At 36.3% G+C, this 9,696-nt stretch overlaps 1 protein-coding gene across 2 annotated transcripts in view; it reads left to right on the top strand.

Moving 5' to 3' along the window:
* The window catches only part of MALRD1 (MAM and LDL receptor class A domain containing 1), a 246,864-nt gene extending 237,444 nt beyond the window's left edge, over nt 1-9,420 (top strand). The window contains exons 39-41 of one of the 2 annotated variants that reach the window (XM_086859185.1): nt 6,549-6,624; nt 8,242-8,298; nt 9,009-9,420. In XM_086859185.1, coding sequence (XP_086715311.1) covers nt 6,549-6,624; nt 8,242-8,298; nt 9,009-9,107 — 232 coding nt within the window. In that variant the 3' untranslated portion in view covers nt 9,108-9,420. The remainder of the gene's footprint in view (nt 1-6,548; nt 6,625-8,241; nt 8,299-9,008) is intronic. The other variant, XM_023920197.2, reaches the window with a different exon arrangement.
* Nucleotides 9,421-9,696: the final 276 nt, after the last annotated feature.

Raw genomic sequence — 9,696 nt, forward strand, 5'->3', positions numbered from 1 at the left:
GTCAAAATGCAGCCAATGTTAGTGCACTGATGTTTGGATCTTTAGGATAAGGCTTTATAATAAGAAGTGGCTTGCATTTGCGTAAGTCTGTAAAATGTACAATGTGACAGCACCACACAGAGGCATGAGATTTTAATCCTGATTTTTTTTTAAGAGATTTGATGAATGAAAGTATCATTTACTGGCACATAAATGATACTTTCCTACAGTTAATTTTCACTTGTGTCTGCTTTAAGCCCTCCTGAGCCATGTTGTTTTCTTAAAGTCATTAGGCACTAGAGTTGCTCTAGAGAAGCTGTCACATGCTTGAGGCCCTGATTACTACCTTTTGATAAATTCTTTTGCTAGCTATTTTTATGTAATTTCTGTTAGTGTCCCTTTGCTTTACTGTATAAACCCATCCATGCAGGGACTGGCAGACAGTTCTCCAGAGGCACATTAGGGGTTGTAGGTGTTAGTTCCCATGATATCTTAAAATGGTGTGCAGGTCCATCTAAGTCGCAGTGGAAATAGTACAAGAATGTGCACAAGAGCTGGAGCAGCATAGGAGTCCAGTAGAACTCTTTTTTTTTTTTCCATCAGAAAACCAGGTAGGAGCAGTAGGGGTAGGCTGGAGACTCTTCAGGTGATTGCCAGCTAGAAATTTGTCACTAACAGCAGTGAGAACCTAAGTCACTCTTCTTCTTCTGTGGAAACATTAATTGTGCCTTAACCCTTCCTTTCAGCCCAGAATGGATGTCCCAGTTCCCCTTTGCTATCTCCTTCTCCTTTGCAGAATTTAATTTCTTATCTGCAGGCTTTAAACGCTCCTGTTACTGAGAGGGAGTTACTGGAAGTCATCATGTAAGTTTACTTCCTCATGGACAAAAGCAGCCTTACATGGCTTGGCAGCAACATGCTTCATTACCATGACAGCATTCAGACATGCCAGACACTTCCTAGTCCCCAGCTGGGGATATGTGAAACTTTTGTATAGAAACCCCAAATCAGGGAAGTTTGTGAGTTTCTCTCGTTCCTGTTTGCACTATACAGATGATGTTCCCTGATCCAGAAGGGAAGGCTGCCAGTTGTTCCACTCCATCAGTGACATCTGGCCTTGTTGACCAAAAAGAAGCAAAGCTTCATTTTAGCTTCCATTTTGTTGCAGCTGCCTTCTAATGCTTCATTGTAACTTGAAATGTGAGGGTATGAAAAGTAAGTGGCTTTCTGTCCAGCCAAGCAGTGTCGTTTTGCTATTACCTCCAAAGCAGTCAATGTCCCTGGATCATTTTTGTTTCTTTCCTGTTCTTGAACTGTGCCATCTGCTGCAAGGCCAATGTACCACAGCTGTTATCAGTCCTGTCAATCTCAATGAACACAGAACATTAAATTTTCCAAAGCATATAACAATGTACCTTGCCACACAAGCAAAAGAGTGAAAAACTGAGGTGCTCTCAGAAGGCATTTTAAAATGATAGAAACTCATGGGAAGGAAGGGCCCACAGAGGCCATTTTTCATCCTGTCACATCACAGATTCAATTGTATCACTCCTGAGTTCGCATTTAAAAACCTCTAGCAACTTGAATTTGATGGCCTCCTCAGGCTATATTGGTACCTTGGATAGAAAGAAGTTTGCTGTTAGAAAGTTATTTTCCAACTGCTGATATGTCTGTTTATCATTTAAGTTCATTCCTATTCACCATGGACAACAACAGATCATTCCCTTCCTCCTTACAGAAAGCTTTTTCTGTTCTTGAAGGCAGTTGTCATGTCTCTTTAGAAGCTGCTTTCTTCAGCCTAAACAAGCTCAGTACTTTTGCCTTTCTCCATAGTTAAAGTTTACTTATAATTATGATGATTCCCAGTTTCTGTTGCCAGACTTTCTGCAATTGGACCATACCCTTCTGGAGGTCTGGTGTGGAAGAACGGGCGGTGTATTCCAAGGGAAGCTCTCCAAACAGATCTGAAGGGCTGCCAGAGGTCATTGCTAGCTGTGCCTCTGTTCCTGTATCCCAAAGAGATAACCAGAATGACAGTAAAATGACACTTATACAAGTTTTCAGCTTGTGAACTGGAACAGAGACAGATACAATTAGTGTATAATGGGAGAAAAATGTGCAGTTTTATGGAAAAAAGTAAACCAAAATTTGGAAGTGTCAGCCATAACTCTTGTTTGGGAATTGTTGTACCAGTCTAATGCTGCTATCCAAATCCATTCATTCTTCTGTAGAGTATTTTTGTTCTGAAGGATGAGTACTACAGTCCTATGTTTTCAGTTTTTCTGAAATGTACAGCTGATGATCACCACACAAAGGAACGACTGCATAGAAACAAGAGGAAACATGCTGAAACAGCCAACCCCTGTGGTCTGTAGCCTTCAAGTTGCAAAGGAATGACTAAAAAAAAAAAATTTAACTCCCTAAAGTGACTCAAAAGGTACAAATTACAAACTTGGGAAACCCATACAGCATATTAACAGTCAAATCAAACATCCAAGTGACTTGTACATCATTTTAAATGCAGCCTTTGGAAAGTCTTCTCTCCTTGCATCATGCCTCCTATTTCTTTCATGGGATGTACAAAACACAGCCTACTTCAGCAAACCTAAATTTAGTTGAAAATATATGAAATATGCTTTTGAAATTAAGATCTTGAGTTTTAGTTTCTGTTAAGAACTGAAGCTTTAGCACACCTATAAAAATTATTTTAAGGGATTATTTTAATTAGTACCTTAATTGTAATTAAATCTTTGGTTCACTGGAATTTTGCCATTTTTGTTATGGATCAGATGCTAAGCATTCCTCCAGTACTGTATTTCCTAAAAATCTGTGTTCTGCATGAAAAAAAATTTTTTTCTTCAAAAGGTATATTGAAAAGTACAAAATTATGAGCTCTAGCATCAAAAAAAAAAATGAAATCTGGATAATTTATTTTTCCATTAAAAGAATGATGTTACTCAGCAGTCTGTTTATACACTGGTGGGTATTTTGTGGAGCATACAACTTCTTCCTGTCTTTGTGAAACTGTAGTGGAGAAACCACTGACAAGGCAGTAGGTTTTGCTACTAAAGAATGCACATGAGCTTAGCCCAATGTTACCTCAACCTAAGATAATTAATTCTCTCCTTTCTTATTTTGGTATTTCTGGTTACGATAGCAAACACAATTCTTTCTAAACTACCTTACACACATATTTAAGTATTTTTTACTTTTTTTATTACTTTTTTTTTTTTTTACTTTTTTCACTGCAGTTACTACCTCATCCAATTGATAGATTATGGCACTTGTGTAAACCTATGATTAAATTTTCACTTGCATTTTCTTTAACAACTTCTAAGTGTTTTGAAAATATTTCAGAAATTTTAATGCTCTTCATTGGTGTCCTTTATAAAGAATTGCTTGCTCCATTCACAAACGGGATAATTATATATATATATATGTTCGTATAAAAAAAATCATACGTATGCATCTATGTGTTTATATATGTTGTTTGTGTGTGTAACATAAATTACATAAGTTAGCATATTCAAGGTGCCTTCCAAAACCCTGCTTTGGCAGAAATGTTCCTAAGAACAGGAAAGAACTTAAGAAAGTTCATTTTCCACCTACGTTTGTGGTGCATAAATTCAAGCAGTGCCCATATTTTGGGCCATAAAATTCCCATTATCCCTAAGATTCAGGGACCGATACATATGCTTTTCATGATTCAGATCTAGAGTGGGAGGACACCTGAAATCTGCTGGGCTCAATTTTATTGCTTGAGACAGGACTGATTTCAGCACTAAGCACAGGAACCACATGCTGTTGAAGAACTTGGCCAGCACTCTCTTTGGTGCCCACAATCTGGCACATATCCTTCTGGCTAGTTCTCCTCCTTGCAGAGGAAGCTGGAGATCTGTGTTCAGCACTCACCTGCCCTCAGGACAGACCTAAGTACTCAGCATGTTCCTGCCCAAATAAGCTGTGTATATGTCTTGCACAAACTGCTCAAGTTTAATGGAGCGATGAAAGAGACTCACACCTATCCCTATCTTTACCATTTGCTGTTGGCACAGTAAGGGTGGCTCACACTGAGAATTGTGTGGCTTGTGCTGCCCTTTGGAAGTGTCTTGACTGACTCTAAGCAGAACTGATTTGTTTGATTCCATACCATGCTTTTAGGCCATACAGTTGGTTTGTGATGTTGAAATGAAGCACCAAAATTACGGCAAGCAAGTCTGGCCCTTTGGGAACTAGTTTAGAAGCAGAACCAAACTCCTTAAAAGCTTCTCATCTGTGTTTGCTTCTGGCCTCAGATTTTGTAAGCCATCCTTTCATTTTAGAGTAAAAAATAAATTTTGTACACATTTTCTGGTCTTTATTCAGGAGGACTGGGATGAAAATATGCACTTAGTAGGCATATAAATAATCTGTCATTGCTTCACTAAGCAAACTAAATGAATCAGAATATCATGATTTATTACAGTTAAGATTAGATCAAATGAAAAAATTAACAGGTTCAAATATTCAGCTCACCCCATTGTTGTGTCAGGTAATCAAAATAAATTATGAGACTGGCATTAGAAGCAATTACTTTCTGACAGTCTTGTTGTGAAAAACTTTAGGGAGACATGTCTGGTTTAGTCCAAAACCCAAATCAAGTTTCTTGCACTGATTTAATTCATAAGGTAGAATATTTCTGTGCTTTACTTGTGTCTTCCTCCCAAACAGCCATTCTAGTTTCAGCTATCTGCAACAGAAATCATTCAGTGTGTCTCCTCTGTGGTTCCCAGTGAGGAACAGATTCCCCTCCCAGCATGTTGTGGGCTCAGCTCCTGTGACTGCTCTCGTCCCCTCAGTCCTGCTTACCACAGTAACACAGAGCCTGTCTATCACATCCTAGGGACACAAAGCTTCAGCCACCTGTAGGAGCAGCTTTGCAACAGAAACACGTTTTAACAAAGCAAAATGTATTTCTCTGTCATCAAGACTGATGGGAAGCTTTAGGGAAAACTTTTGTCTTGGAATGCTGTACATACAGATTTCTGTGTATACACGGCATATGCTTTTATTCATGAAAACTGTGGATAAAACCCAAAAAACCTAAATGCATTTCTTCAAAAGCAAAGATTAGCTTCTGCTTCATTCTTCTAGTAATTTCTTCATTCATTCTTTTAGTAATTTTAACTAAAACATCTGTTGCTTTTTATATAGTTTTGGAAGAGCTTTGATGATTCTGGGCCTCTCAATACAACAAAGATGCTGAGGTGCTGGAGAGAGTCCAGAGCAACAAAGTTGGTGAGGGGTCTAGAGATTAAGTCCTATGAGGAGCAACTGAGGGAGCAGGAAGTGTTTCACCTGGAGAAAAGGAGGGTTGGGGGGATCTTACTGCTCTCTACAATTAACTGAGGTAGGAGGTTGTGGCAAGGTAGGGGGCAGTCCCTTCTCCCAGCAACAAGTGAACAGGATGAGAGGACACATCCTCAAGCTGTGCCAGGGGACTTCAGGCTGGACATCAGGAACAATTTCGTCACAGAAAGGTTTTTAAGCATTGGAACAGACTGCCAGTGGAGGTGGAGTCACCAAACCTGGAGGTGCAAGGTCTGGACATGGCACTTAGTCCAGCTGACAGGGCGGTGAGCAGTCAAACATTGGATTCAGTGATCTTAGACTTCTCTTCAAACACAAATGATTCCATGATTCCAAGCAATGTGGAATATTAACAGCTAGTCATCTATATAGGAAAAAAAATTAGATCTAGGCAGCAAGTTCCACATCCATTCTGCTTGTGCAGAATAAATGTGATTAACTGCACATGTCATAGGTGCTTCCAAAAAGAAAAGGGATATGTGAAGACCTCTATCAAGAAACCATATCTTTAAACCTCCAGATGAGGTAATGGACATGAGATCCATAAATAGCAAAATTTGTCCTATTAATCTATTATAAATTGTTTAAGGCATTGTGTTAATTACTGAAAAATTTGCATTTCAATACCTCAAGTGATTATTTATTCATGGCTTTGTAGCAAAAGGTATGGGTAGCTTGTATAGCTTTAAAACATGCTGATGATTTTGACCCAAAATGCAAGTTCTTTCCCAATTAATTGTAAAAGTGGAGCACTTATAACAATTAAATAACTAAGCTGCTCTTGAACTTCGAGCCTAAGACCATGTTAATCACTGAATTTTCAGTGTGATTACAGTGTGATAATCTCATCCCATGCAAACAAATTATAGGAATGCAACTTTTAAGGCACTCTCATGCTTCATTTAATGTATAGCACTATACCTGCATTTTTAAAATACTAAATAGTTCTGTGCACATCCAGAAGCATAGATACGTATTTAGAAGCAACAGATGAAAAATTATTTTTTTAACCTAGACATTATTTATCCAGAATATTAGTTTAATTTCATTTATTTCAGTAGAGCATAGTTGTAAATATATTTAGCCATCTCTTCTTTTGGACTCCAGTCTTTTCAGCTTTAATCTGTTTGGATCTTTGATGACCTCTGTGATATAATGGAATGGCTTTTTTTCTTTTTTTCTTTTTTTTTTTTTTTTTTTTTTTTGTTTGACTTCTCAAGGAAAGTGCAGGAAGCTGCTATTTCTTCATTTGCCAATCCTTTATACAAAGACCTCGGTTCATCTGGGAAAGTAAAGGTAAGTTGCCTGTATATGTTCAGAAAAATATGATGTTTAGTCCTCAAATAGTTTTCCATTAAAAGAATATAATTCCTCAATGAATGCTATTTAATAAAAGAAGTGAGAATTAAAAATTGACTCAGTACTCAGATCAGTTCCGGTGCATTTTCAAAACATATTAATATTTGACATTAGCTCAATTTCGACATCATCTCAGTGTTTATAATTATGACTATGGGCTGCCAATTTGGAGGAAACTGTTTTGTATCAAATATTTACCCACACATAGATAAGAATAAGCTTGCTGGGACTCGTCTCCTTTTGTATCTGGAAAATAAACAAACAAACAAAAAACCAAGAAAAAAACATCCAGCAAAGCAAACACACAACAACAGAAACACATCAACAGCAATAAAAACACAAAATGCGTGATTCAGCAACCAAGTTGCTTTTGCACACTCACTTAACTTTAATGAAACAGTTTATAATCTTTAATTCACCTTGACACTACACAAGCAATTGGCCACATGTTTCCCTAGTACCATTTGCTGATCAGAATTGGAGGCTGATAGAGTAACAAAGAATTTTTTGAATAATATAGATATATATAAGTGAACATATTGCAGCAAACTAATTAAAGGCAAGACTTAATTATCAAATTACAATGATAACTAAAATTCATGTCTTATATTTAACAAGAAATAAATGATTGAATTAAAATTAAGGTATCTCTGATATTTTGTTTATAATTAAAAGTAATACAAAGAACCTTGGAGTATAAAGAAAAAAAGCAAAAAAAAAAAATATTTTAAATATCCTTCCTGACCTCATTTTGATTCTACCCTTATTAGCATTGAAAGAGCTAGGCTTGGTTTGAAATAGAAAATAAAACTTGTCCTTTGCACAGTCAATAATATAAGATTCCACTGCAGCTTTGAATAGAATTAACTATGACATGCCATTTACTTTCTGTAAAAAGGTCCTTACACCTGATTTTAGAGACATTAGATCAAATGAATTCACTTATAGGTTGGAGTTTGTGAGAGCTCCAAGTTGGAAACATTCCCATCACAATCATGTCCAATTCATCAGGACATTTTTATTTTAGTTAAAATAGATTCCTGACAGGCTTCATTAAATAGTAAGTTGAAAAACAGAAGCACAGAGTCAGGAGAGACATTTTCATGGAAGACAGCCCCAGGCATTGTGATTGAAGTCCAGCCATGCACCAGAATTTCCTCTGTTTTCTCTAAGACTGGGAAAATACATGTTTACACTAATTCTTCTTTCTAAAAGAAAACAGGCATTATGAGTTTTCTCCAAGTCTGATGAGACTTAAATCTGAATGGTACATCATCAATCAAAAGAGATGACAAAATGTGAACAAAATCTCTTGTCTCCAGCTGGATACTCACAAGTTATGCCCTTGTGGGAGTCTCTGAGCTTCATAAAGAACAGTTCTCCTGAACCTTTCTGAACACCAAATCCATGTGGGCTTAGCACAGCTACACTCTTGCTCATAATACTGCCTCATAATTTTGGATCCATAGAGTGTGTTACCCAGGTGCCACATGGCAGAAAATATTATTTTCAGCTCACTAAAAATATTCTGAAGCAGTTTTTTTCTTTTTATAGTCTCCTGGGTATGCCACCTCATCTGCTGTTCAAATCAGTGTTTCTCCATGGTATGAGGTATGTAATAATACATTTCTAGGATATGTGTTGGGCTAGTAAAGGAGATTCATTTGAAGAGGAAAGGGAAAAATGTCACTTAATGGTGTATTGTTGTTTACATTGTTAGCACCTCTGGACATCTGAGAAAGATGACCAGGACTGAATTGGTTGGCAAGAACCTCATAAAAAACAATTCTAGTAGTGTTGCTTGTTACAGCTACTTGTTACACCATACACGAAATCAATAACTTTTAGTATGGGCAGATGCTGAAGAAAATGTTTAGAATTACTGAAATCCTTACCTGAAGGGTTCATATTACCTATTTTCTCACACATTTTTAATTCAAGGAAATGATAACCATTTTCTTGAAGGAAATTATAATGTCATGCACCAGAATTAGTGACCCACTGCAATTACACTATTGTACACAGATTGCCTAAAATAATACAAAATGTATGTTACAGCAAGGGCTCTGGAGACAAGAGAAAAAAAGGTGGAAACATGCAGAAGTAGGTTAAATTCCTTGATCAGGTTCATGTGGTAGGTAATTGTTTTGGTGGACTTTTGCTAGTTTTATTCAGCCAAAAGTGCAGTCTAAAAATGTTTAGAGATTTTATAATTTTCTTTAATATCTTACCTTTATAATGAATCTACAGCCATTTGTATGTGCATTTTATAAAAATAATTGAATCACTTGGATTTTAAATTTCATTCTTTTTTCTTTTAGTATCCATTCAATGAAGATGTGAATGCTACTTTTCCAAATCCTCTCTATGGGGTAGCAGCAGAAGACATGGAGAAATTATGCAGCTCCTTGAAAACATAAACACAAAGCAGGATCAACAGTGATTGTAACTCTTTGCCTAAAGATTTATTATAAAATCTGGAAGTGTGTCATGATAGTGTAGTATTTGCAATGTCAATTAATAACTCATCACAGAATACCTCTTACTAGAACAATTACATTCAGAAAGTAAATTTATGTTAAAAATGGAATCCATATAAGTAAACCATAATTATATACAGTCTTCTGTAATTTCTGTTGGTGCAGAAAGAGATTGATAATTATAACTATGAATTCATTTTACATTTGTACATTTCAAATTCCAGTATGTTAATAAAATGTTTAATCAAATCCAGATTCTTTAGGTTTGGGAATCATAATTTTTATGTCCATGATTTGAGAAACGATGACTTAAATATTTCTGTAATTTTGCACTGTAAAGAGATTTTAACTGACTCTTTTAGTGTTCCAAGAGGCAGAAGCAAAAGAAAAGTCTGTATAAAATTAGAAATGTATCGAACTAAATCAAGAGTGGTCATGAATCATAGATTTGAATATCGGCTCAGCATGTGATTCATCTATGTGACACACCAGTGTATACACTTATTTTGAAAACATTTTATTATTATTA

Source organism: Cyanistes caeruleus, chromosome 1, assembly GCF_971803275.1.
Source record: "Cyanistes caeruleus chromosome 1, bCyaCae1.hap1.1, whole genome shotgun sequence".
NCBI lineage: Eukaryota > Metazoa > Chordata > Aves > Passeriformes > Paridae > Cyanistes > Cyanistes caeruleus.